Source organism: Rhodofomes roseus (genome assembly GCF_022264815.1).
Source record: "Rhodofomes roseus strain CIRM-BRFM 1785 chromosome Unknown C8Q71scaffold_24, whole genome shotgun sequence".
Lineage (NCBI taxonomy): Eukaryota > Fungi > Basidiomycota > Agaricomycetes > Polyporales > Fomitopsidaceae > Rhodofomes > Rhodofomes roseus.
In genome coordinates this window covers 449562-475873 of record NW_025952980.1, presented here as the reverse complement: position 1 = coordinate 475873, position 26312 = coordinate 449562, and the positions used below count along the sequence as shown (strand labels likewise).

The 26312-nt window shown below is 54.8% G+C and overlaps 9 protein-coding genes across 9 annotated transcripts; 5 read left to right on the top strand and 4 right to left on the bottom strand.

The window, feature by feature from the left end:
* The first annotated feature begins 1140 nt into the window (after nt 1-1140).
* On the top strand, nt 1141-2349 carry C8Q71DRAFT_287183 (uncharacterized protein). The gene is made up of 4 exons (XM_047917552.1): nt 1141-1252; nt 1312-2171; nt 2229-2268; nt 2327-2349. Exon 2 carries the CDS (start codon nt 1339-1341, stop codon nt 1978-1980), a length of 642 nt encoding a protein of 213 aa, XP_047774943.1. The 5' UTR covers nt 1141-1252; nt 1312-1338; the 3' UTR covers nt 1981-2171; nt 2229-2268; nt 2327-2349.
* A 335-nt stretch (nt 2350-2684) lies between these two features.
* On the bottom strand, nt 2685-8609 carry C8Q71DRAFT_714879 (uncharacterized protein; the record flags this gene model as incomplete). Its single annotated transcript, XM_047921004.1, has 12 exons — nt 2685-2903; nt 2960-3196; nt 3254-3412; nt 3473-3748; nt 3805-4324; nt 4599-4760; nt 6755-6956; nt 7006-7043; nt 7105-7220; nt 7295-7537; nt 7600-7653; nt 7707-8609. The coding sequence occupies 12 exons, from the start codon at nt 8607-8609 to the stop codon at nt 2685-2687; spliced, it is 3129 nt and encodes a 1042-aa protein (XP_047774942.1).
* Nucleotides 8610-8950: 341 nt separating this feature from the next.
* On the bottom strand, nt 8951-9940 carry C8Q71DRAFT_688575 (uncharacterized protein; the record flags this gene model as incomplete). Its single annotated transcript, XM_047919834.1, has 1 exon — nt 8951-9940. A coding segment is annotated over one exon (990 nt), but the record flags the coding sequence as incomplete, so codon positions are not given.
* A 327-nt stretch (nt 9941-10267) lies between these two features.
* Nucleotides 10268-10768, bottom strand: C8Q71DRAFT_688833 (uncharacterized protein; the record flags this gene model as incomplete). Its single annotated transcript, XM_047919836.1, has 1 exon — nt 10268-10768. A coding segment is annotated over one exon (501 nt), but the record flags the coding sequence as incomplete, so codon positions are not given.
* Nucleotides 10769-14405: 3637 nt separating this feature from the next.
* C8Q71DRAFT_861513 (uncharacterized protein) lies at nt 14406-16117 on the bottom strand (the record flags this gene model as incomplete). The annotated part of the gene is made up of 3 exons (XM_047927916.1): nt 14406-14541; nt 14585-15824; nt 15877-16117. The coding sequence occupies 3 exons, from the start codon at nt 16115-16117 to the stop codon at nt 14406-14408; spliced, it is 1617 nt and encodes a 538-aa protein (XP_047774939.1).
* A 3059-nt stretch (nt 16118-19176) lies between these two features.
* C8Q71DRAFT_682297 (uncharacterized protein) lies at nt 19177-20815 on the top strand (the record flags this gene model as incomplete). The annotated part of the gene is made up of 3 exons (XM_047919764.1): nt 19177-19263; nt 19349-19531; nt 20750-20815. Coding segments are annotated over 3 exons (336 nt in total), but the record flags the coding sequence as incomplete, so codon positions are not given.
* Nucleotides 20816-22761: 1946 nt separating this feature from the next.
* Nucleotides 22762-23178, top strand: C8Q71DRAFT_685291 (uncharacterized protein; the record flags this gene model as incomplete). The annotated part of the gene is made up of 1 exon (XM_047919799.1): nt 22762-23178. A coding segment is annotated over one exon (417 nt), but the record flags the coding sequence as incomplete, so codon positions are not given.
* C8Q71DRAFT_780708 (uncharacterized protein) lies at nt 23129-24226 on the top strand. The gene is made up of 3 exons (XM_047924855.1): nt 23129-23643; nt 23711-23794; nt 23859-24226. The coding sequence occupies exons 1-3, from the start codon at nt 23242-23244 to the stop codon at nt 24117-24119; spliced, it is 747 nt and encodes a 248-aa protein (XP_047774936.1). The 5' UTR covers nt 23129-23241; the 3' UTR covers nt 24120-24226.
* Nucleotides 24227-24427: 201 nt separating this feature from the next.
* On the top strand, nt 24428-25607 carry C8Q71DRAFT_780707 (uncharacterized protein). The gene has a single exon (XM_047924854.1). It carries the CDS (start codon nt 24626-24628, stop codon nt 25313-25315), a length of 690 nt encoding a protein of 229 aa, XP_047774935.1. The 5' UTR covers nt 24428-24625; the 3' UTR covers nt 25316-25607.
* Nucleotides 25608-26312: the final 705 nt, after the last annotated feature.

Genomic DNA, 26312 nt, shown 5'->3' with positions numbered 1-26312 from the left:
GCGTACGATTGGAAGATCTCTGGCCGGTTGACCCTGTAGTTGTCCAACACAAGGTGTAGAAGCCCAGATGACTTCTCAATGTCCTCCCGATCCGCCAGGTAGCGACGTGAAAACAGCTCCGCCATCAACAACAGATAGTTGTCGATTGCAACAGAGCCACCGAGAAGGCCCTCCTCCTCATCGGAGGAAGAAGGGGGGGTGCCAGAGGAAGAGGAAGACGAACTGGATGAAGCCATAGGGTCCTCTGCGGGTGCAGGATTGCGGTGGCGATGGCGTCCTGCAGGGTTGTTATCGTCAAATTCATATTGATCTGCGTAGAGGTTCTCTTCAAGTTCCGCAATGTACTCGACAAGGAATGCGCGTTCGAGCGCGTCGGCTGCAAGCTGTCGCTCAGTGCGACTAGGCATCGTAGAGCCGGAGAGTGTCGACGAGAACGGGGGGGAACTGAAGGCGAGGGAGATCGCTCGCAATGATATCTGATCGAGTCATCAAGCGCGCGCGCCACCCGTTCAAACTCCGCCGGTGCGCACCGACAGCGAGCGCCCTGCGACAGCGATCAGGATCACAGCTGAGGCTCGCTGTCGGCGTTTGCCGGCGTCGAGCCTCGGACATCTGGACGGGATAGCTGCCCGGACAGCCTTACTCTGAACAACCCTATTGGCCGAAGTGGCGGTTCACCGGTACGGGCCAGGTCGATTGATGCAAAACGAGGTAGCTACGTTCGCGCAAAACGGGATCCAAAGAATGAGCGGGAACGGGCAGGAGGAAACGCGGCGCGGACGGAGGAGGAGGAGGGGGGTCCATTGAACCAGTTGCTGGAGGAGGAGAGCTGGCGACGAGGAGGAGGAAGAGGAGGCGCCGGTGTCTACGGTACCGTTACGTAAGCACGTGTGGTGGTTTGAGCGTTGAGCGACCACTGACTGCGAGGATCTTGTCCCCCTTCTCCCCCGGATCTGGCTGCGATATTGGAAGCTGGCTCTCCTCCTCCAGCTGCTCCTAACTCGTGACCATGACGATCCGCTCTCAGTGACTCCCGCGGCGTATGTTTAATGGCATGCAAGCGCAGTGACAGATCCGCCCGCAACGACGCTTTAGGCGGTACCCAGTCCTGACTCCTGACACAGTCACACTAATTGGTTTGGCAGAACGCACAGCGACTCCGCACGCACAACTTGAGGATAATCAACTCCTATGACCGTGCTCCTAGCGGTTAGCCACTCGCAGTCAGCACCGAACGGTCTTCTGATACAAGGTCAAACCCAGAGGCTGACAGCCCTCGATGTTATATCCTCTTGAACTCACACCATCCAGCTCTACTAGGCTACGCCTTCAGAAAGTATGACCACCACGTCGGTCATCCCGCCTACAGCGACCCCGTCCACGCTTGTTTCTCTGCTGCCGTACCTGATAGGACTTGTCGTGTCGATCCTGTCCGTCATACTGTCTCTGTATGTCCGACGCTGGTTACTCTCGCGCAAGGAATCTAGTCAGCCCTCCGACCTTCCGCTTATCACCGAAGGGAACTCAGCTGCGAACATGGCGGATAACCTTCCGGGAATCCGGCGTATGATGCTCTGGCTTCGTTCAGTCGCCTCGCCGCAGAGGAAACGCTCGCCAACTGTGTCTGAGAAGCCGTGCGCCGCGGAGCGTGATGGAGAGAAGTCAGCCGAGGTGGATCTCGAGGGAAGTCTGGCGGAGTACGAGGTGCGTGCCACTGCGAGCCCCCTATTGAAGGGCATTCTGACGCCATCACATTTGTCGTCGCCTGCGGTCCTCAAGTCGGAAGAGTACCGTGGCGCTCAGCTGGATGCGCTCAGGGACACAGCGGCTGACCGTTCTACGCCGAGACGGGATGGCGCAGCCACCGATGGCCGTTGCGCAGCACCCGCAGGTAGTATCGCTGAATTAGATCCGCAGAACCTGTGGATCACCGGCCGCTCTCCCCTAGCTGTCTTTCTACCGAGTGTCCGGGTCTTCTGAACGAGTTCAGCTGGATAGCGCGGCGACTCGTGTCTCGTCTCAACTTGTATACACCGCCGGCTCGCCCCAGTACGGTCTATGTAGGCCAGTCTGCTGTGAACAATGACAATTTGGCTCTGGGGATGGAATAGCAACGCCGGTCATGCAAATGCGCGATGTGTCAGCATACAATGAACAAGCGACTGTCCGAGGTGCGTCTTTTCCCACCCGCAGGTGTTCCACAAAGCTGCATATATGCATTGCTCGAGGCCACGGAACGCCTTTGTGGACAATTGATATGGAAACTGGGTAAGTACGACGCATGCGCTTTACTCGGAGAGGCGAAACTCACACATCTTCCATCCAGTGGCAGTATGCAAACGTACCGGCAATGGGCACAACCGGCTCGCGCGGACCAAAATCCTTGTATTTAAGTCGATGACGATACGCTCGACATAAGCCATGTCGAAGTAGACAGTAAGTTATCAGTGCGTTAGCCGTATAACTGGAACGGCGGACTTTCTCCCGGTGACAACCTTTGTAGTGGAGGTAGGATCGCAGTAAGATTACAAACCTTGAAATTTCAAAAAGCAATAAGCTGCTCCGCAAGCGCATGTACGTCCCATATGCATTGTTCTGCTGTTACTAACTTATTTCCTTAGTCTACGTGTACTGATCGCTGGTGGACGAAGAGACGTACCATGTACTGAAGTACTGACGCCTTGTCACGCCAGAAACCCGACTTTCTTCCAGTATCTTACCCACGCTCTGGCATCGTGTTCATCGAGCGGGGTAATCGTAGCGAGGGTTTGGCTGATGCCGCACGCCTTGTTCGTCTCGAATAGCGGAAGTCCACCGAACTCGGATTCCTTCTCGTCCTCTGGCCGCGCCTCCATCTCCGCAGTGCCCAACGCGCGGAAGGTTTCAAGTAGTTTGAGGCCGGGCTAATGAATGTGAAGGGTGAGCATGCTAGAAGCCCGTGCTGTATGACTGAACCTACAATCCTCTCCAGATCCGACGGAGTAGTCGTGTCTGGGACAGCTTCTAGCTGGTTCACCCATTCATGGAATGATATAAATGAAAGTGCTACGCCGAGCTCGTCCTGGATAGCCTCAAATACAACAATCCATTTGACGGGATGCGGGTGGACTACGTTGATCAGTTCGGGTGACTCGGGCCCCAGCACCACGTCGACGACAGTACGGGCAACGACATCCATCGGCACCCACGAAACCACCTGTCCTGCAGGTGAGCAGTGCGTCCTCTGAGAATGAGATCTAGCATCGGTACGTACGTTGTTTGAATTAGGCAAGACACCTAAAGCGAGACTCGACTTGACGATACTCGGCACCCATTCTGAAGTATTCCATGCGCCGCTCTGAGACGTCCCTGAGACCTGTCCGATGCGAATCGATGTTGTCTTGAATCCTTTCTGATATGCGTTTGACAGGACCTGGCGGCATAAACTTCGGATTTAGTCGAGTAGCAGAAAGACGCATCATTCACAACCGACCTCTTCCACGACGTATTTGGACATTCCGTAGCCGGAGGTAGCAGCTGCAACGATGTCTTCGTGCAGAGCAGCCTCCGGCACATACGTATCGCGTTGGTATCCTTGGACGTTCCAGCCAGCAGCGATAGAGATGGACGACATGAAGAGATAGTGTGCTGCAGGCGCCATGCTAAGAAGACGGACAGCACCGGCTACCAGGCTCTCGAAGGACGACAGCGCGAGGTTGAAGTCTACCCGCCAAGCTGCATGTACGACGTGCGTAACCGTCTTGCGAATCTATAAGAACAGTGAGTATTCTGGGGCAACCGTAGTAAGCGAGACATTCCACTCACGTCGTCAATATCTTCTTGAGGTAGGCCCAGACTGTCCTCTGTGAAGTCTGCGGACAAGAGTGACAGTTTCGGGCTATCGAGTAAACCCAACGGCAGCTGCGCGTCGTTGAATGCAGCTCTCTGGCGATTTACCAGGTCCTCTCCACGATTCACCGCATACACGCGCTGCGTCCCCTCGTCCTTCAGCAGCAACGCAAGCACATGCGCGCCGAGGTTCCCCGTGGTCCCCGTGAGCAGGATGATCCTTTCGCGGTTATTATTTTCTATGCCACCATCCGGGGCGCACTCCGGCAGCAACGCAGTGTACTTGCGTATCATCTGCCCAATTTCTTCCGATCGCGACAGTTCTACGGGCTGGCCAGAACGCATGAGCCCAGTAACTGCCCTTGCAAGCGATGCCAGCGTCGGATACTGGAAGACGAAGTTCTGCGGGACCTGGCGGGCAGTCGCATTGACGGCGGCATCGGATGAACCGCGCAGCGCGCCGATGATGCGGTTCCGGAGAAACGTTGCACTGAGACTGTCGATAGTCCGTGTCTCAATGAGTGTTCTGACATCAAGTATAGGACGCACGCCGTACCTGTCAAACCCTTGCTCGAACATGTCCGCTTCTGGAGTAACCGCCCTTCCCCCGTGTATGCTCGCAGCGTGCTCAGCCAACCAGTTCTGCACTCCTAGGACGTCCCAGGAACGCGGCGGGGCGATACTATGTGCACTTGCGCTGTCTTCGACGACCTCGTACCTATACCGCTGTCATGATGGGCATCTCACTGCTACGGAACGACGTGACGCACAAGTCTTCGATATCCTGCGCATACAGTTCGAGCGCCCTCTTGCGCTGAACGGTGCCCTTCCCGGCGCGAGGCAGTGGCCGGCTCGGGTCCACAATGAGAATCATCTCTTTGAATATCCTCGAGAACGCCGGTGCGTCATGGTTCGCCTCCTCCACGCGGGGCCTATAAAATGTGATGAGCGCCTCACACATGAGACATAGGAGGCTGATTCCGACCAGATGGAGGAGGAGGAGGAGGAGGGGGGTCCATTTAGCCACCGGCCGATAGCGCACGCGCGTCTCGACTTCTTGACGGTGACAGCGCTCACTAGCTACAACATCGCAAGCCATAGGACTACGTACTAGACTACCTCACTGCTACTACATTAGACGGCCCCCAATTCCCCTCCATCCCTGCCAAACACTCTTCCCAAGACGTGTCACCTCTTTCGGCCCTGGCCCTCTCACCAAGCTTTGGCGGGGCGGGACACTCTGCTAAAACCTGGGGGGAAAAACTCGAAAAACCCCCCAGGAGCCAGTGCCGGTCCTCCGGGCATCTGACAAAACTCACAGAGCGCCAGGCCATTGAATAACATGATTCCGTGACAACCTTGGGCTGTCCTCAAGATCCGCCAGACGGGCTGACGGGTGGGCAGGGATGGAGGGCGCCATATCGCAGAGCTATGTAGTAGCTTGTCTTGGTAGCCGTTTGGTGGGTCCCATAGCCCGCGACGATGATATAGTCGCACGCGGGATGATTTTGGGGGGCCCGCACTAGGCCTCTATCTAGACCTGCTCCTCGGAGGAGACCACTGCCATGGGGACAGTATCGTACAGCTGTAGGACTGTATGTGCGTACTCCGTGAGCCGTGGAGCGACTACATCATCATCATCTACAAAGCAGTCTGCGAGGAAGTGCTCCGACATGTGTTCCCGGCTTACGCGCCATTGCGGTGTGCGGGCAAACTTCCCATCGTTGACGAAGGGTTCCAACTTCCCGCTCATGACGCTGATGTTCAGATGAGCACTGTAGTAGTAACATGTGCACGTCGTCTTCAACTGATCCCTGTATTCTGTGCTTGACAAGGACCAGCAGCTTGGATAGAACAAGGCAGAGGTCTCCTACCCATGAAGCAATTCCAGACAGGGCCATTGCCCGAGCCTCAGCCAAAGCCATGAGAGGCAGCGCTGGGCGCTGTAGGATGCCCGCTGAGAGAAACGGCGAGCAAGAGCCTAAGAATAGGCCCGTCGCTGTAAGCAACAACACCGTCCAGCGGGCAACACTGGTATACAGCCACATTATCATTCAGACCACTGCGCAGTCCGCCAGCGGGCAACACTGGTACACAGCCCTTTCGTACAGGCAAAGTAGTCCGCCATCGTACAGAGTACTGAAGACGTTGTCATCAGCAACTGACCCGTCCATCCTCTGCAACTCCTTTGTCGAGACAGCTCCCCCCATGTCGCAAGAGTCGACACACGAGAGGTTCAACTAAAGCGGCCCCGAGGTGCTTCAAATCCCTTTGGACATCACACAACAGGTTCCCGCAGCGGAGCATCGTACTACGTCGCAAGAGTCGACGGACACTGAGAGTCTCGACAGGCCCGATGTGCTTCGAATCCCTTTGGACATCACACAACAAGGCAGATGAGCATCGTACTGCGTCGCAAGAGTCAACGGACGAGAGGCTTGGCAGCAGGCCCGCAGTGCTTCAAATCCCGGACATCACACATCGGATCCCCTGACGGACTGAGCATCGTACTGCGTCGCAAGAGTCGACGGACGAGGGACTCGACAGGCCCGATGTGCTTCGAGTCCCTTTGGACATCACACAACAGGTTCCCTCAGCTGAGCATCGTACTGCGTCGCAAGAGTCGACTGACGAGAGGCTTGGCAGCTGGCCCGAAGTGCTTCGAATCCCGTACATCACACATCGGATTCCCTGACGGAACCATGCTGTAGAGTACGCCAGCGTAGGCGATGTACTCGTGCCGGGTGGGAATTGGAGTATTTGATACACGACAGTTTGGTAGAACTGCGTCGTCGTCGAAGGTTGTCTAACCCACAGAAATCAGTGCGCCATGCCTAGGTCGCCCAACACTCACTGCGAGGCCCGTCAATGCCGCCTGTAACTCTCGGCGACACCGTCGACTGTCTAAGCGCCGTCATCCGACCACACTGCCATCCATCCATCCCTTCTCTCCATGGCGTTGCGGAAGTTCATGACTTCGGCGTGGTCGGTAGGGTCGACTTCGGGGCCGGGCTTAGCCTCGACGAGGATGCCAACCTGCTGGTGCCCGCGTCCAAATGCGATCACGCCCTTGACGAGTGGATGCGCTCCGATATGCCCCTCGAGCGGTATCGGCACAGTCTTCTCGCCTGTTTGGATAACTCAGTACAAGGCAAGAAAATGGAGAACGTGGCTTACCTGTCCCAAGCACGATGACATCGTCCTTGCGTCCCACTCTGCGCGATGCACGAAGTTCAGTGTATGTGGTGGGCGAATGGAAAAAAGTATGTGACTGACATTTTCCAGAGACCTGGCTTTGTGGGATGCGGGATCCAGAGATCAGACGTGGAACAGCCACGCTCGCCACTTGACAGAGTCAAATCTTCGACAGCAGGTCGGTGTGTTGGACAGGTCTTGCAAAGGCAGCGACGCGATCATTTTCTGATGAATACTGAAGATGTACAGTACAATTGCGTGAGAGGCGCACCAGTAGCTGTAGTTCATACGTCCCGTCTCCCTGGTCCTCCCATCTCGGTTTGCATTCGTCGGGCATGATGATCCATTCCCAATCTTCGGGCGATTTGGCGTCGGGATCAGGCACGTTTGTGTTGACGAATGGCATCTTCATGATGCTGCCCGTCTCTGTGGCGCCGTAACCTGCGGAGAGATGCACTCCACGGGCGACAAGCTTGTCGCCATTTACCTTTGACAGTGGGCCTCCGGCGAAGATCTAACAAAGCATGATAAGAAAGACTAAAAGCGGAGCTATGTAGCACGCCGCTGTATTCTTACAAGCAACTTCAGCGATGCCAGATACTTGACGTCTTCATCGTTATGGGCCCATGCCTCGAAGACCCATCAGCAATGAAACCAGACGCAAAGCATCATGTTTCCCTCACCTCCACAAACGATGGAACAGTAGCCAGGATTCCACAGCTCGTCTTCCTCGCATTCAATATCGTGTTCTGCGGTGTCGGTATGACCGGCGGGTCGCCTTCCACGGCGCGTGGCGGGAACAGGCTGGTAGGGCATCCGGACACAAGCGGCGCAAGCAGCTGGACAGCTATCGCCATGGTATGAAACGGCGGAAGCGCGTGCGCACCCCAGCCCACGGCATGAAGTCGGCCATGGAGGACGACAGGAAAGCGACACCAATTGCGGAGGAATTCATGTGTCTGCGGCACGGGCTTTGGGTGCCCTGTGGATCCGGAGGAATGCAAGTAGAGGGCGACAGAGGTAGGTACGAGATCTTGCAGAGGCGACGGGTACGGCTCAGGCTCGGTGACTGGGTCCGGCGGAGTAAGCGCGAGAGACGGGAGGACGGAGGACAGAGACGGCACTTCGTCGATTTGGACGGAGTAGCCAGACGGAAGCGCAGAACGCACTTCACTGATGATCCCGGTAAATGCTGGCTGCGAGACGATATGATGGCATTGCGTGCGCTCCATCATGCTTGCGATGGCCAGCGCTGAGTTGCGCGGAGACATAGCGAAGGGCACGCATCCTGCTCGGATGAGGCCTACAAGCATCACATGGTACAGGACCGAGTCAACGTTGGCAATTATGGCGACGACAAGCCCGTCTGGGCCTTCCCGCTTCGGTCGGAGGGTGTGCGCGACTCGGTGGGTGGCCTGAGCGAAGTCGCTGTAGGACGTAGTACGGAGTTCGTCAGAGTTGAGGTCGGTGTACGGAAAGACATAGAGAGCTCGGTTCGGATTGTGCTTAGCGTGGAAGTCGACGAAACCGGGCAAACCGTTCAAGGATCCGTCCAAGGGAGGAAGCCTAGCATCGATGGTGGCCATGTCCACCAGCGCAGATACTGTAGTATGATCCAGCGAGTTGAAGCGAGCAGAGGGAGCTACAGTGCCGAGATATAAGTAGTCGTTGTAAACAGTGGGAGAACAATACTGTATACGGCTTTTTTTTTTTTTTTTTTTTTTTTTGGAGGGCTCTTATGGGCTCCGGCATATAACAATTGGTTATACCCGAAGTCCAGCCAGCCAGCGGGTTCCCCCGCAGTTGCATCCAGGGAGTAAAATGCGTTTATGCACGGCTCATTAGCCAGTGTGGGACTCTATCATCCTTCGCCTTGAGCTCGTCTCACGAAGGGTGCAATACCCACTAAAACCCGGTTTGTGCCTGTCCAATCGTCGGGCAACGCTCGCTCATCTCGTAGTGTTCCCCTCCAGGTACCTAAGATAGTGTCCTTCCTCAGGGCTTGTCTTCCGAATCGTCTATGAGTCATCGCCATCTCTAGGTGCAATCTCTTGTTTAGAGTTGACGTCCACCTAGCGTTTATCTCTTTCTCGGTGTGTTTCCAGTTCGTATCATCAGAGTGACCTATCGCTCTCTCGCATCTTAGGCACCATATTAAGTATGCCGACTCCGATATTAGGATCCGCCAGAAGCGTTCAGCCGTCGGTCTACGCTTCATTTTCGGGGTGTACCACTTTTGTAGGCCGACACCTATTATCTCAGTGTAACTTGGTCTCGTCCACTCAGCTTGTTTCATCTCCCAGATCTTTCCTGCTAGGTCCCAGACAGTGTCTCTGCCTGGGGCTTGGCATTGGACCATAATGTGTTCCATCGTCTCCAAGTCGCCGCAGTGTGAGCATAGAGCTCGGTCTTCATAGTCTGGTATGTTCTTCCAGAATGCCCCACACCTGTGTGCGTTATGTATACATTTCCAGAGAAAGTCTTGTACTGGCTTGCGGATTTCTATTACTCGTAGGCTCGTCCATATTTCATCTTCCTTGGTGCCCCCCTCTCCTTTACTAACCAAGTTGTCAATTATTGATTCGAGGTTGTGCCTCGTGGCCGGTCTCTTAGACTTGTGTCTTAGCCGTATCATCCTATATGCGAGACGTTGGGATAGGTCTGATAGTCTTACTCCGGATAGGTTGAAGCGTTGATCTGTTATCGGAGTTATGGTTTGCACTTCATTCCGCTCAGTTAGCTGCTTCGCCACTGATCTGCCTTTATCCATTAGGGACCACTCTTCTTTGCCGTCTGCTTTGCGGAATGTCGTTGTTGCGCATCGCTGTCTTAAGATGTTCACTAATGCCTTCCATGCAAGGCGATTGCTAATACCGTGCCAGTCAAGTCTTTCCCACTTTTCGAGGTCACGGGTGAGGACTATACTCAGGTTGTCGGATTCACAGATGAAATGTACAGGTACGTCCTTGTGCACTAGTTGTACGACACGTATTGCTGCTGCCAGCTCACCGCTTGTGTACTTGTCATCCACTAGATGCGTTTCGAGGTTCACTAAGTCGTTGTGGATCGAGTCAAGTTTCATGACTAGTAGGCCGCTTCCATCTGGCCTCCCGCATCTTCTGCGTCCTCTGGTTGGATCCGGCTTCGGGTTCGCTAGGATATACGCAGTGCGCCTCTCAGACATGACTTCTATTCCTCTACGTGGTCTTATCGCTGGTGGGTTATTGATGTTATTCTCGTCGACGAAGACTCTGATTGCTTCAGCGATGCCCCCTCGTTCAGTTACTGAAGGGTCAAAAGTTACCGCTGCGCCCTTACTGTCCAGTGCTTTGACGTTGGCTTCCTTCCGTCTCTTGGTGAGCGTCAGGCCATCATTTGGGGACGGTTCTTCAGGGTCCCACTTTCCCTGTACGTTCCTCAGTATCCTACCTGCGGCGTCTCGGCATTTGATTGGGTCCGCACATCCCATGGATCTATCTTCGACGCATTGCTCACAGATACATATCGCATCCGTGTCCTCACCATGTACTGCGATTATCTCTTCGTGTCGGGCCGCTTGTATCAAATCAATTACCGTTATTACTCCGTGTGTGGCACGTAGACACTTACTCAGACTTGTGTTATCTAGTCGGCGTAGGTGCTTCGTCGCACTAATGTGGTACCATATCGGTAATTGCCCTTTCAGGTTCTTATCTAGTTTTATCGCAGCGAAGCTCGCGTTATATTTCTTTGCAGTCCTCAACATCGTCTTTATGTAGGGTGGTAGCGGTGACGTCGCGTCAAGTCTCGGCTTCCAGTTCTGGAAGAACATGTTGAGTTGAGTTGACCTTTCGATCGTCCCAGCAGACTTACTGACGTTTACTGCTATGATCACATCCGTTATGAATGCCCATATCGGACGGTCTGCACCGAGCTGAAGGTAGCGTTTTAACCACATTAGTTCTATCGCGTCATTCCTGCTGTCCAGGTCCAGGATATCCTGGCCACCGTCTGTCGCTTTCATGCACAGGGTTTCCATGCTGATGGGAGGAATTTTACCTTTCCCCCATATAAAGTCCCTTATCATACGGGTGAGTGTCATTTTCGTTGCTTTCGGCATGCCCTGTACTGCCGTTAAGTATTGTGTCATGCCACCAGGACCCATCTGGATTATGTTCCGCTTGCCGGTCATTGTCGGGCTGCAGAAGCTCCACCTCCGCAGGAATTTCTCAACTTTCTCGACGGTCGGTCCCCATATAGCTGCGTTGTTAGTGTTGTTCCCGATCCAGGCTCCCAGGATCCTGACAGCCTCTCCGTCCTTCGCTATGTGAATCTGGTCGGGGATTCGTTCGTCATCGACACTGTCCGGGTTTATTCTCCTCGATCGTATTACTGCCGCTCTGTACGCTCGGCAGCCTACTGGTATCACCTCTGTCTTACCCGTGTTGAAGCGCGCTCCTGAGGCTGTGCACCACTTATTAAGGACAGCCCACAGGTCAGTCCATTTATCCATTTTAGATAGGAAGGCTGACGTATCATCTGCGAATAAGGTCGTTATTAGGCGTTCAGCATATCCAGGGATATTGAATCCGTGCAGGCCAGAGTTCCTTAACGCACAGGCCAGCGGTTCTATTGCAATATCAAATAGTAAGCACGATAATGGGTCGCCTTGTCTAACGCCTCGTGTCACTTTGAACGAGGTGCTAGATTCCCCATTAATGATGACAACAGTGGATGCATTCTTATACAGGTCCTTCACTCGTTGGATAAATGCCTCAGGTACGCCTGCTTTCCGTAGTACGGCCCATAAGTATTCATGTCTGATTTTGTCATACGCCTTCTCTTGGTCGAGTGCTATTATTACTCCATTGTCCTCTGTTGCCTCCGCGTAATCAACCATTGTCCTGCAAGTCTGCGTTTGATCTGTTATCTTACGACCTGGTATGAATCCCGCCTGGTTATGGTGGACTATTGTCTTCACTACAGACGCTAGGCGGGATGCAAGGATCTTGGTATATAGCTTGTAATCTGAGTTGAGTACTGTAATCGGTCTGTAGTTACTGACATCTCTCCTGTCTTTCTTCTTATATATTGGGCACATCCAGCCGTCGGCAAAGCCTGAGTGTTTATTGACCCCGAATCTCTCTACGTCCTTGTATACTATATGCAGTAGGTCTATACCATTGAATTCCGCACTGTCCTGGTCTGACGTTCCATCGTCATTGTATAGGGTTTTCCAGAGCTCATACGGGATGCCATCTGGTCCGCTCGCTTTCCCTGTTTTGGACTTCTTCAGCGCTGACTCAATCTCGGTTTTACTTATTGTCGCTTTCAGGGCTTCCTTCTCGTGTTCATATAGAGACGACGTCATCTCATTGGTCGCTCCTTGGATACGTTCTGCCGCGGATCCGTCATTGTACGTTAGTTCATCCTCTTCCTGTAGGCTGTTGTGATAGTCTCTCGCCAGTTCAGCCATCTTATCTGATCGGTGGACTGTCTCCTGGGAGTTAGGAAGCCTTAGTGAGTATATAATATCGCGCGGCTTCCTCTCTCGGTTAATGTTCGACCAATACTTACTGATCGACTCCGCATTTAGGGCATACCGTGCCGTTGTTGATTCTCGAATGTGCTGGTACCGCTTTCGTTCTAGCTGGATTGTGCGGTCTAGCAGCACTTCGACTTCAGTCAGTAACTCGTGATTCTCTTCGTAACCAGGGAGGTTTTGTATCCTGTTAACTTCTCTGGTTAGTTTCTTGATGGCTGCGTCGAGTTTTGGAGCCTTTTTCTTCATCAGGTCCCTGGCCGACGATACAAGGTCGGATTTAAACTTCTTGTATATCGTTTGTGGGTTAATTGTCGCGCTTCGCTGATTCTGTTCAACGCATTGTTGGGCTTCTAGGAGGGCTTTCTTTCCCATCACTTTCGTCGTGTTGATGAAGTTGGCGTCGTCCATCAGGTGTAGGGGTATCGACCATCTGCCTTTCCCAATGTATGGGGCATGTTCTGTGCTGATCTTCGCCAGTACCAGCCGATGGTCTGTAGGTACGTGTGTTGTCTTTATCTGCCATGTATGCGACGAGTTCAGTATGTCCTCAGATGCGTATATACGGTCTATTCTCGACCTGGATTCCGAGGCACGTTGCGGGAAAGAGTAGTCTCTTCGGTTAGGTTCTGACATGCGCCATCCATCCTGAAGGATCAGGTCCGACATTAGTGAGCGGAGTGATTCAACCGCGTTTGTGTTGTCTTCTCGGGGAGGTAAGCGGTCAATCGTATCTTCTGTAATGTTAAAGTCGCCTAGTATGACGTCAGGACGTTCTCCACGGTGTCTCACATAATGATCCTTGATATTGGTCCAGAAGTCTTTATTTGCTGCTGGATCGTTCGGGGCATATACATTGAGGATGGTTATGGATCGTTCATTGTGCCATCTGGTGGTTAGCGATAGGGCTCTACCTGGGACGACTATCCTTGTAGCCGTCTGTGTAACGTCTACAAGTTCTCTGTTTAGGACGAAGGCCGTTCCTTTACCTGGGGTCCCGTTGACGACGTGCATACGTCTTCCATACAACCTTTGAATCGTAGCTACTGCTTCTGTATCCAGATGTGACTCCTGTAGGGCGATAATGCCGATTCTATCGTCACGTAGCAGTTGGTTCAAAGAGTTCCATTTATTGTTCAGTATCCCAGTGAGATGGCCTTTCCCGTTTACATTCAATGAGGCAATCGTCAGTGTAGCCTTCGTCTTTCGGCCTCTTTGTCGTGCTGGCGTAGGGATATTGTCTACTCTCTCATTGCTGGGGAGGTGTACGCTACCCTCCGCGCCCAGCATGCTTGCGCCACGGAGGGTCGCCCTGCTCTCCGTTCCTTCCGAGGGGTCACTGGAGCTTCTACGGGCAGGGGGCGTTTCAGCTCCTCGCCATTCGGAAGAGTGTTGGCCGTGTGTCGGTGAATCATCCATATGTGTGTTATGTGTTTCGTTTGGCGCCGTTGCTAATCGAACTTGCCGCTACAACGATCCACGGCAAGCGGAGACTGCTCCTGAGTCTCTCAGGGGACATGCTAGTCTTTGCATGGGCGAAGACGTCGCTTAAGCCTCTCGGCAGGGCAAGTCTAGGAGTGCCCTTCAATGTTCTTCAGTGTTCTCTTAACTGAGGCCGTGCACGCGGTGGCTTTCCTGTCCCGCAGAACGGTCAGTAGATGTGGGCACACCGTATAATGTGCTGGCTTCAGTTGGTTCCGGTGTCCAGAATAGTGTAGTCTAAAGGGGGTGCCATTTGTAGACGTAGTGTTACATGGTGAGTCAACAGCGTATCGAAGCGTTGCTTTAGGAATGATGGTACGAGTGAATCGGAGCGTAGATGTGTGCAAAAGGGTACTGGACAAGATCGTCTACATCGTGCTTACATTCCTCTTCGCGAGTTAGATACCGCGACCTCTAGCTCCACGTCCTCGTCCGCCTCCGCCGCGTCCTCTGCCGCCACGAGGGCCTCCGCGACCGTTGTTTGCCTGCTGCTGTTGGAGTATGTGCGGCGGTGGCTGGTGCCAACCAGGTGTGAGGCGTACTGGGCATCGGCCGGACGTGTGACCGAGAGAATGGCAGTAGCCGCAGTAGACACGGTTGGTGAAGAGTACAGGGTGTCCGGTCGCGGTCGAGCCGAAGCCGTGCTTCCTGATCGCATCGCAGAAGACTAGCCAGTCTTGCCAGTCAGATGTGGGCGAGGAGATATGGAGGAATGCGACTGGTTCGGAGAGGTGTGGAGTGACGTTGCAATGGACAATATCGACGTCGACAGAGTCTAGTATCTCCCCGAAGGCATCGTCCCTCGTGTAGCGCCTCCAGCGACCGCCTCTCGCAATGTCCTTGAGGAGGATATCCACGACCACCTTGTTGAGGTCAGAGTCGAGCAGCTCTCGACGGACGATCACATCATACTCGTCCTTGTTGTTGGCGCGGAAGCGGTAGATGAGGCGGAATGCCGCGCATAAGTTAGGGATCTCATGAGTCCAGGCCTCGAAGTTAAGAGAGAGCTTTACAGTGCTGAGCCATGCGGCGCGGATGAGCGCGGCGCACCATTTCTCTGATAGGCCGTCGACCAGATACCAGACCGGGTCCTTGTTCGTGGGTTTCGGAGGAGCGTTGCGTGTTATCGGTAGGGCCTGGGCTTGTATCGGCTTCGGTGGATGCGCGGGGGTGACTAGGATGCCCGGTGTCTGGGAGAGGCGGAACAGGATCGAGCCAATGTCGTCAATGCGTTCGTTAACTCCAGGCGCCTCCGTTCCCAGTTCGCCGACCTGCACCGCTACCGTTGGTCTATCCATACAAATTTCCTTCCAGGCTTCGATCTGTTCCATGTCCATGTTTCTCTTCTTCCAGTCAACGCGGTCGCCCTGGACACGTCTGAAGGAGCCGGCGGGGGGAACGACGATGTCGGGATCTTGCATGATAATATCGTAAGGGTCTGGGGACGGGGTCCTAGCAGGCGTCGGCTGGGAGCGTCGTCTCGTAGCGCGTGCGACGGAGTAGCGACCGCGACCTCGTTTATGATGGGGCGGGGTCGGGTAGTGGCTCTCCGGGGACGAGTCGCGAGCCACTGTGCTGCGAGGTGTCATTTCCTCGTCGCTCGTCTCGTGATCGAAGCGAGAGGGCTGCGGCGTGGGGGATCTCTCCTCAGGTCTCTTACGGCTCGCCCTGGTTGACGGTCTCGATGGGGCTGCCGGCGTCGCGGTCCTAGCGCGTTGGCCTCGAGACTGGGTCGGTGTGCGTGGATCGTGCGAGGATGACGTGGGCTGTCGTAGCGGGAATGGAGAGACGTCGGTTCCTACGAGGCTGGGTGTTAATTACGGCCTCGTTTCGTTTAGACAATGTCTTACCAGCATGCGACGAGATGCTCGCTCTTGCGTTCTTAGCCCCAGATTTTTTCGCGAAAGACGAGCTCGGCCTCGGAGAGTTAGCCACGAAGGGGTGAGTCTGGTTGTCGTTAGGTTGGGCATGGTCCGGGCGGTCCCTGCGAGGGAGGAGACTCGGTTGGCCGAACTGGCTAGCACGAAGGTCGACAGTAGAGTCGATGTCCATATCGCTTCCGTCGTATTGGAGCTCGTTGTCGGGGTTCATCGTGGTCGCGAAGAAGGATGGCGAAGGAGAGCTCTGGCCGAAGATGGGTAGCGAGTTCGACGGGAACGTGGACCGCGGAGGGGCGCTCTGTGTATACGGCTTCACGCGCGTGCTAGTCAGCACAAGCTTCGCAAACAGACGTAACTTCACATCCACACCTTCAGACAGCAGAAATCGGGTCTTCTGGCCGGTTCAGTCGGGCATGTAAGGCACGCTGGTCAAGGGCGTGCCTTCTGAGGCGTAAAAAAAAAATGTATATCACCTGCAGTATCCGACACGTACTACTCAGTGCTCCTGAGTTCCTGGATATCCGTTCGACTTTTGATTCATGCCTTCCCTCCACAACTATAAAATGCGGCATCCGGTATCAGCTGAGCGTGGCGCCTAGGTCGGACCAGAAACAGTCAATACGTACCTACAGCCCCACATGGTCCATGAGAACATACCCATTCGGAGGACTCGGAAGCTTTCATGATGGCAGCTTTACACTTTGTGAGTAAAATAGGCAGGGACTATGAAGACCTTTGAAATGATGCTAGAAGAGGTGTTTAGTATTTACGGGCAGGTACCGGTAAGGCATAAGATGGAGGAGCACCAAGCGCACGGCCCCGTTCAAGTTGGTTCGCACGTGATCGTGACGCGACGCGGCGGAACCGAACGGTGACCGACGGTCTGTCTTGGGTCGAGAACGTCCGATCGACTGGGAGGGGCGTTGCGTGCAACGCGCAACGTGCAACAGTCACACACATCACGCTGTGACATACACTTTCAGACAGTTGCTTATGTGCTAGTCCAGCCTCGGCGCCGCCGCAGCGATGAGAATTAAGTAGAGAGCTGCACTATTTGAGAAGTCATAGGATTGGCTGGTGAATACTGCACGGCTAGCTGACGTCTACTTGTACATAGATTCCGACTAACTTATTACCGTTGACCGACCACTTGCCTAATCGGGGCATGTGGCGGGTGCCTTGTGACGCGGTCCGTTCCAAACATACTTACAGCTGTTTTCTGAACATCGTTTAGATGTGTGATAGTTCCTATATAATCGGGTTTACATTCCAGTTTTTAGCTCAATTGGGATTGCGGGGACCGACTCTAGTCTCTGAGTCGCCAACAGTCGCCACCGTGGCCGGTGGCCGCGATGAATCTACCGGGAGATTACGTAAGTATGCGGTGGCGGGCCGCGGTGCATCGACATCAGGAAAACCCCCTTTGAGCATTTGACCAAATTTCACCAGAAATTCCAATAATGTGGAAAGCGCGCGCGATTCGTGCTAATTCGAACATCGTTATACATAGTGTTGAGAATCACCTTCAAACTTGAGAACATTAGTGAGAAATCTCGGTGCACCCAAGAATGCATTAGTAATCAGGCCAAATCTCAGTCCAAGCTGCTGCAAAGCAGGTTTTCACCGAAAATGCTGAGGGAGACACTATCACACGAGATTATCATTCAGTACTCGGGCATGCTAACCATGTGAACGAGAGCCAACAGAATTTGATTGCAATAATTAGCTATAGTACTGTACAACAACCAGTGCCACATTCAGCAAGCGCGCAGGCGGGGGGCACGTTCGCCGTGGTCCACAACAGCATAAGTAAACGGTCAGTTTGGATTGCACGCCGTCAGGAGCAGCGACCCAGTGATAGACAAACGGCTCCATGAGGATGGTGGCACAGAACCGTGCGAGCCAACAGCCGATGTGTGTGGGCGGGACGAGCAGCGTCGGCGAGCTCATCGAGCATGCTGAGCTTGAGCTGCATCTGTGGAGGCATACCCGGGGCGCACGAGACAGACGAAGGCCCATTCGAGCTGTCCGACGTGTGCGAGGATATTGTTGGAACGCGCCAAGCCAGACGTCGGGTGTGCGAGTGGTCCGTACATGCGCCGCGCGATGCGCGGACGGGCTGGAGTTGTGAGGAATGGGTGGGCTGGACGCGTGAAGCATGGGCGGGCTGGACATTCGGTGTGCGTGCAGGCTGCCAGTGAATGTTTGATGTGCCGGCACGCTGAACAAACAGTCAGTGTCTCAGTGCAGTCTCGCCACTCACCTCGTTGTGGAACCCATTGTCACGACCATGAGTGGAGGCCTCTGCAGATGCCAACCCACGCAAGGCCGGAAGCAGTGTTGGGCGCGAGTCGAACGAGGGCGGCAGTGCAGGTAAGGATGCAGGCAGCGAGGGTGTGCGAGAGGCGAGGGTAGCCACGGAGAAGTCGGAGGCCGCGACGATGGCGTTGGTGCATGGGAGGACGGGAGAGGTGCGGAGACGGCAGTGAGGATGGCGGGAGTGACGCAGGGAAGGTGATGGGAGGAAGAGAGAGGTGCGGGCGCGGGGCAAGGTCGCGTCACGGCATGTAGAGGGTGGAGAGGGCGCGCGGACGGGGAAGGAGCGGTGCGGGTACGACGCACAGAGGGACAAGGGACGGGGATGACTCACCAGAGGGCGGTGGCGGGCGGTACGTCGCGGTGACGGAGCGGCGGGGACACGACAGCGCAGTACTGTCGCAGGTCGTGGCACTGTAGTCTGTGACAGGCGGCCGCGCAGCACGCGAGGATGCGGTGGTGCGGGTTGAACGTGGGAGAGGCGGGCGGTGTCTCGACCGTCGCGCGACCGTCTTGTCGTGTCCGTTGGCGGCGGCGGTGGGCGGGGGCACATGGGAGGTGCATTGCATACTTTGTGGCTGAGAACGAGAAGTTCAGAACGACCCAGTAACGTTGCAGCGGGAAACATGTCACATGACTGCTCGGCCGAGCCCGAATTCGGCGCCACGTCATGTATTCCGTGTGACTCTCCCTCCTCCTTGCCTTCTCCTTCAACTTGCCTCCGCCCCAACGCGAACCTCTAGCCCTCTTGTCCGACCATCGTCGACCATCATGATACGTCCCGTCTGCTTCGTTTCTCCAACTGAAGCACGCACCCTCCCACTTATCACCCGCTGGAGCCGCCGTGGACCAGCAGACTGACCTCGGGCGCCCACTGTGCGAGCCCGAGTCGTCTGCTGTTGAAGCCGACCGCAAAGTCAGACAGCAAACGTGTCAAACACAGAATTCGAGACGGAGGAGGCGTACCTCCGCAAGGCGCACCCGACGCTGGACGACATCCCGGGTGCATGTTGCCCTTTGACGACTTTCTCTCCAGGAACAGTACGTCCCCTCCCTCCTCTCCCCTCCCCTCCATCCTCATTCGCTCTTGATACCCACGCTGACTTGCCTACACAGTTGTGGGCAGCAGCTCACCTCACTCTGCCGCTACGGCCACCTGTCCGTGTGCGGCCTGAAGCTCGCCGAGTTCAAGTCCTTCATGTCGCTCAAGGGCCTGCACCCTGAGGAGCGCCGCGATGTATGGATCCCGCGCCGCGCGGAGTGGCAGGTGCGTCGGCGGATGGAGAAGAGTAGTGAGGATGTGATGAGCGTATGTCCGTTCTCTTTCCGTATGTGGTGAGTTCTGCTGATGGTGGACGTACAGGGAGCTGCTCAAAGACTTCCCGCCTAAGAGGATGTACATACCCTCTGGAACCGGCTCTCCAAGTAGGAGTGAGTGCAGGCGTGAATGAACAGATGAGCGGGGCAAGTGTGGGGTTGGACGAATGCAGCGGGCATGGGTATGGATGAGCAGGCGCGGGCGCTGCACGACGAGCATGAGCATGCAGGGCAACTGCTCGGCGTGCAAACATGCTCGACAAACAACACCCAGTGGGAAGGGATGTAGGTACAGGCTCGCTAGTAGTCGTAGTCTACAAGAACATTGTCGTACTGTTACATTCAATATATCCAATGTTCCTAAATCCCCAGAATAACAGAAAGATGAGAGATAGACCGGATAATAAGTGAGAAACACTATGAGATCAGCTACAAATGAGGTGCAAATGCGTGAAAGGTGCTTGTATTGAGCGTTCATTGTCTATAATTGTTGCTATTTCTCAGACGACATCTCGAGGTAAGCTCATCTGAGATAAACGAGATAATGTAGTAGTGATCCTGATTCTCAATTTTTACCTGAAACTTTCGATAATTTCTTGTGATTCTCACATGGGATTTTCCTGATGGAGTAAGCACTCGAACTACGCACACAGAGGCGACATTCGTTCTACTAGAGGATATACCTCTCAGTATAACCTCCAACAATCCCTTGTAGCCCAAGGTTGAAAAGATTCGTGTACCGTTGGCCCGGGCGCCGCTTAGGCCACAGGGGAGCCACACCGTGACTTGCGTGACGTTGCGCGTTGCGCGCAACGCGTTGCACGACTTGAGGTTAATGTCCCACCACGTTTGCAGGGCATTTCGCACTCCGCTGTGGCGGCTGTGGCGCGGGTCGCGCGACCTCCCCGGCCTTGCGTTCAAGTCCAGTCTGCGTCCTGTTACAGTACAAGTAAGACAGAATCTAATGTACCATTTAACCGGTTTGTTACAAGCCATAGGTCGACTCTAGCAATGCTCTAGTATAGTCAATAACAACATACTAATCCACATTACTGTACCTCCTAGTATGACTCGCCGTCAGGCACCTCCTGAGTCCTTGCGCCAAGGCCGCCGCCGCCCGGGGGTGCCCTCTGTTACATCCCCCTACATCCGCTCCTGTGGGTCTCTTGCGCTGGTGCTCTCCCAGCCGATGTCAACAAAAATATGCAAGGATTGCCACAACGACTTACCACTGTCCGACTTTCCTGCTCGGGTCAAGGACTCGGCCCTCGGGAAAAAGGGGGAGCCCACGTCTTTGTGTCGATCCTGCATGGACAAGGCCAATGAGCGACGACATAACAACTCCAAGAAGCGACAGCAGCCGCAGAATGAAGACGAGGAAGCCGAGGACTTACTCGGCAATGTACACACTCTCTCGGATTTTCTTGAAGCCGCTGTCGAAGGAATGGAGCAGCCGGATTTTGAGATGAAGGCTCGTGTAGATGTCGGGAACCATGCCCCGGTCCATCTAGATACACGGAAGCGAGCGGATTTAGTTGCGGAGATTGCGGGCGAGCGTATGATGCTGCATTGGACGTGAGTTCACTGCATACACAAGTAAAATGATTATTTCTCACCTCATGTGAAAGCTATGAGGTTAAGCGCGAGCGTGTTCGCACTGCTGATACCGTGTACCGCTTCAGCTGCGCACAGTCCAGTGAGCGAGAACAGAAAAAGAAGACTCCAAAGACGTCAAAGCCTCGAGCGGCGCGCCGTATGGAACGCTTTCCGTGTGATGGGTGGCTGCACGTTACCGTTGCGAGTGGGTCCACGGAGATGATCTTGTCGGTCAAGCATGCTGTACAGCACCTTGCATATGTCGGCATTGATCTCCCGGATCACTGGAAGCAATACATCGAGAAGCATGCTCGGAACCAGACCCCTGGCGAAGTATGTACTCACGCGGTTTACGTCTGTCTCACACTGCATTGAACACTCATATGGATGTACAATTTGACCAGATTTGGCGACATATTGTACGAGAGGAGCTTCGTGGACAGTCCGTCACGGAGGTTGATCTGCCGTACCGGTCGAAGGCTGTATACTATTATTGGCATTTAGTCAGCAGAGGAGAGTGGAAGCTTGCAGATAACCCACTTGATTCGGCGAGGGCATACATCGACAAGGCTGCCACAGAGCATCACGTCATGCTGTTGGACGTGAAGGCAGAGCCGGGTACAGACGTTGTTGCATTTCAAGTTACCGATTTTGTGCGCGAATGGGCGGCAAATACCCAAGAACTTGCAATGGACTCGACGTGTGAGTACCCGGATTATCCCCAAACGGAAGCAAACTTAGCAAACCTTAATCTTGACATTGACAGGGAACACGAATGGGACCAATTTCGAACTCTTTGCAGCAGTTGCAGATGCCAAGGGTTCGGGTATCCCCCTTGCCTTCCTACTCATCTCGACCACTAAGGATGCAGCCAAACACGCGAAGGAGACGGTGCTTACCGGGTTCCTGGCTCAGCTCAAGAAACTCGGCGTGGATCCCGAGTATACGCTCACCGACAAAGATTGGTCAGAGATCAATGCGATGCGTACCACATGGCCGAGATCGAAGCACCAACTCTGCTTCTGGCACGCACTGCGAGCGCTCAAGCAGCGCCTCGCGAAGAACAAGGATACACCGGCTCCTTACGACATTGGTGGAGCCCGCCGCGAGTTTGAATTCATCAAGCCCGAATTTGTTCCTTACATGCAGCAGTCCGTGTTAGCACCGGTGTGTCATGACTGCTATCAACTCACAAAGCACGGCTGTACTGACCTTGTACAGATTCCAGACCCGCCGGCAAACCCTCGGAAGCGTGTACGCCTCCTTATCAATGGCCGCCCATCTGTGATCACACCATCACTCCCGAAGATCGTTCTACCAGCACCCTCGCGGGCCCAGCGGCAGACAGCCGTACCAGACTCAGAGGCGTTCGATATTGAAGCAAGCGTGGGACAGGGTTTGCATCCGGGGACAGAACAGCCCACAAGTCATGATGATGACTCAGATGGCAGTGACCATGGTACGTACTGGGGTGACCGGGCCGAGAGGCAGGAATTGGGCGAGGATGGTGATGGCTGGGATGGAGAGGATGATTGGGAGAGTGTTGAGGACGATCTGAGGCGGCAGGTGGATGAATTCGCAGAGGATGAGAGCAATATTGACGAGGACGCACCGAGCGATGAAACCGAAATTGGACAGAAGACGAAGAAGGCCGATTACCAGTTCTGTCCGCCGGCACACCGAATCTCGATCCTCAGGCTCTTCGCCAAGCACGCATCGCAGCACCCCCTTCTCCCAGAGCGCCACGGCGAGAAGCGAACCAAGGACGACATTCGCCGTGATGCGGTTGAGGAGATGTACCGGCACTGTGAAGTAAACAACCTATGTGAGGTTTGGGCTTACCTTTGGACGTCATGGTACTCACGGAAACGATGGCCATTGTGGGCGCGCGGCGCCTATGCGACAAGTATCCCTTGCAAGCGCACAACCATGATGGTCGAAGCACTCTGGCGAAATCTTAAGCGGCTCGTCCTCCATATGTACAATCGCCCACCTGTCGATCTCGCTGTTCATGCTATCATCACAAAGGCGCTTCCGCCCTACCGACTCACGCTCCGACGACTCTTGGGGAGCAATCGCGGAGGCCGAGCACAAGCATTGACGACAATGCAAGAGGCATTCAAGCGTTCTTGGGAGCGGCTTGCGAAAGTCCCGATCAAAGGCACGTACATCACGAACATCAACAAGTGGACATGTGACTGCGGCGCGCAGAAGTACCACGCATACCTCCTCTGCAAGCATCTGGTCCACGCAACTGGGGATCTTCCGGCCTTGTGGTGGGTACAAGTACAACGGTATCACGTCCCACCGTTCTACACAGTTCCCATCAACGGGACGATCGCCTCTCCCCCGGAATCAAGCACAAAGCACGCGTGGCTCGATAGAATGCCAAACGCGGCCACAGAACTTGAACCGAAGACCCCGAGCCCGGTCAAGAGCTCAAAGTCGAAGTTGGTTTACGATGGTGTGGAGTCGGAGACAGAGATGGAGGAGTCTGCGTTACCATCGGTGAGTCACTGCATTACTGCGAAAAACCGTATCACAGACGGTTGATTTCATGCCACCTATTTGTTAGATCGACTCGTCACCTAACAAAGCGCCGCCGACGGGCCGCGATGGTCTCTTGCGCACACGCGCAGGCGGGAGCGGGGGCTTCGCGGTACGTAATATCGACCTGACTGGATGCAAATGCTCGCTGACAAGGTTGATACGCCCGATGTCAGCTCGATGACGAGGACGCTGGTGACGTTCGCGAGCAGGCTCGACTGCTGCGCCGTGCAGCCGACATACTGGAGGAGCAACACGAATTAGCGGAACCGCGCTTCATCAAGAACGCGATGCGCGCAACGCGTTCAGCCGCGAAGTGGGCGCAGGATATTGACAAGCACGAGCATCGCCGCACCATGCCCATTACAAATGCTGTGGAACGTGGCCAAGCACTCCCTTCGAACGTTATCGGCTACAAGTACATCGCGCGGCGCTGACTCGGAGTAGTACGGTTACCAACCCTACTATTGCACGACTTCAACATATATCATTTGTTCTTATTACTGAGTCACTAGTACGACTCTAATGTCATAACATCACATAATACTGAGGGAATTGAAAAGTTAGTGGCATTCTAATAGAAGTCATACAGTGGATTACAGTAACTACACTAGTGTTTGAATCCGCGCAGACTGGACTTGAACGCAAGGCCGGGGAGGTCGCGCGACCCGCGCCACAGCCGCCACAGCGGAGTGCGAAATGCCCTGCAAACGTGGTGGGACATTAACCTCAAGTCGTTGCACGCAACGGCTCTCCCCGTGGATCGGACTTTCTGCTTGGGTCTGTCCTTCACGGTCATCGTCGGTCAAAGACCTAACGCATGGCTCGACGCGGTTCCTTGTAAATATTCTCTCAGACCAGATTTCGTCTCTCTCGTCTCTCTTTCCAACCAGAAATCATCAAGTCATCCTACATCGTCTCCTCAACTCGATTCTCGAAGAACATGGCTCCAACACTCGCTTCGACGACATCTCGGCACGCTCATCTGTCACCGGCCCTCCTCTGGTCTCTCGTTGCGATCATACTCGTGAACGCGCTGCTCCTTATTATCTGGCTCGTTCATTGCCGTCGAACGGCGGCTCGCGCTCGGAAGATAATCTCAGTCGACCTGCCAGAGACGAAGACGACCACAAGTGCATCGGACCCTCGCAGTAACTGGTCGTGGATTCGTAACCCTCGCCTTTGGAAGAACCATCGAGGTGGAGACAACCAGGGGCTCACCGGCGACAAGGCGGGGACCAATGTCTCTTCTGACACCACAGCTAGCACTGAAGATCTCGAGGCGGGCATGCGGGTGATCGTGATCCAGGTGCGTCCTTACGGTACTTTGAACGACCATTACGTGGTACGATGTATGCCCTTCAGCCGGAGCCCGTCATTATTCGGGAAAAAAACAGCGAACTCGGACCTGTTCCTGCCTGGCAACGCTCTCTGCTGGAGGCCCCCCTCTCGATGCCTGGTACCCCCGCCCTCACCATCGGCACAAGCTGCAGGAGCACACCGGAGCCCGAGCATCTCCAGGACGCCGTCTCTACCTGTTCCATCTACTCCCAGGCCTCCTGGCCTGGCGACTTCTCGGCATTTCTGCGGTTCGACCCTACCGTCGACGGAGCCGATCTCACCAAGAAGTTGAACGTCGATGCGAACCTGGACGAAGACCCGGATATCCTCCCTACGATGTCGTCCGCCGGCTCACTCGGCTTCGGTCTCACATCTGAACTCTTCCTGGAATCCGACCCTGAGCCTGCGTTCGAGCTCGCGGCTGCTGCACTTGCGTCGTCCTCTCTGGGTCTTGACAAGCTAGCGGGACACTTGCCCGCTCCCTCTGTTTCCAACTCGGCTCATCGCTCCCCACCGCTACCCCCTCCGCGCGTTCTCCAGCTGCGGAAGGCACCATCCCCAGAGTCCTCCTGGCTCACGATCCCCGAAGACACTCGGAGGGTCGTCGCCGACGTCCCTGTGGACGCGAAGATCCGTTCCCTCGCTTCTTCGCCCCTGCCTTCTCCCTGCCCCGTACGGAAGAGCTCTGGCGCGTTCTTGCTGACAGCCCCGCGAAGGTCCGAGCTCGGATTTGGCAGGCGCGGTGGTCTCGGTCTCGGTGGCTACTTCTGATCTCGGCGACCCTGTCTGCTTCCCCTCAAGTTCCCCCACACGCATCGGATACCGTCTGCAACTCAAGCATCACCCCATAGGTCTCCTACAAGCCATCGCGTTACCCCTTCGAACCTTCCTGCCTTCATCGCTGTCCTCGCTTTCGTTCGTTGTCTCTGGCTGTACCTTTCCGTATATTGTAATGGTCCTGGGTCTATACGATGACCCCAATAATAATGTACAAGTTCGTTTCTGCATGTGAAGCCTCGTGCGCACACACTTGGTGACAACTTGTGTGTCCCAGTCGTTCAGACGCTCTCAAACGCTCTCAAACGGACCCATTCCTCCCACGGGCACCTACAGCCGGTGGCTAAATGAATACTTGTACAGTGTACAACGGATCATAGTGTAGTCGGCAGTACTTACTATGGCCAGGTTGTGTTGTAAATAAGTAGTGAACTAATGAACACTGTCAGTGTCACCGTCAAGATGCCGAGGATCGCACGTGCACCTGCGGCCGGTGGCTACTAACTTACATG

Bases quoted from the DNA above. Each gene is read 5' to 3' on its own strand.
- C8Q71DRAFT_780708 (XM_047924855.1), top strand. From the start codon at position 23,242: ATGCAAGAGGCATTCAAGCGTTCTTGGGAGCGGCTTGCGAAAGTCCCG. The intron at 23,644-23,710 runs GTGAGTCACTGC...CCTATTTGTTAG, and splicing joins AGGAGTCTGCGTTACCATCG to ATCGACTCGTCACCTAACAA. The intron at 23,795-23,858 runs GTACGTAATATC...GCCCGATGTCAG, and splicing joins GCGGGAGCGGGGGCTTCGCG to CTCGATGACGAGGACGCTGG.
- C8Q71DRAFT_287183 (XM_047917552.1), top strand. From the start codon at position 1,339: ATGACCACCACGTCGGTCATCCCGCCTACAGCGACCCCGTCCACGCTT.
- C8Q71DRAFT_780707 (XM_047924854.1), top strand. From the start codon at position 24,626: ATGGCTCCAACACTCGCTTCGACGACATCTCGGCACGCTCATCTGTCA.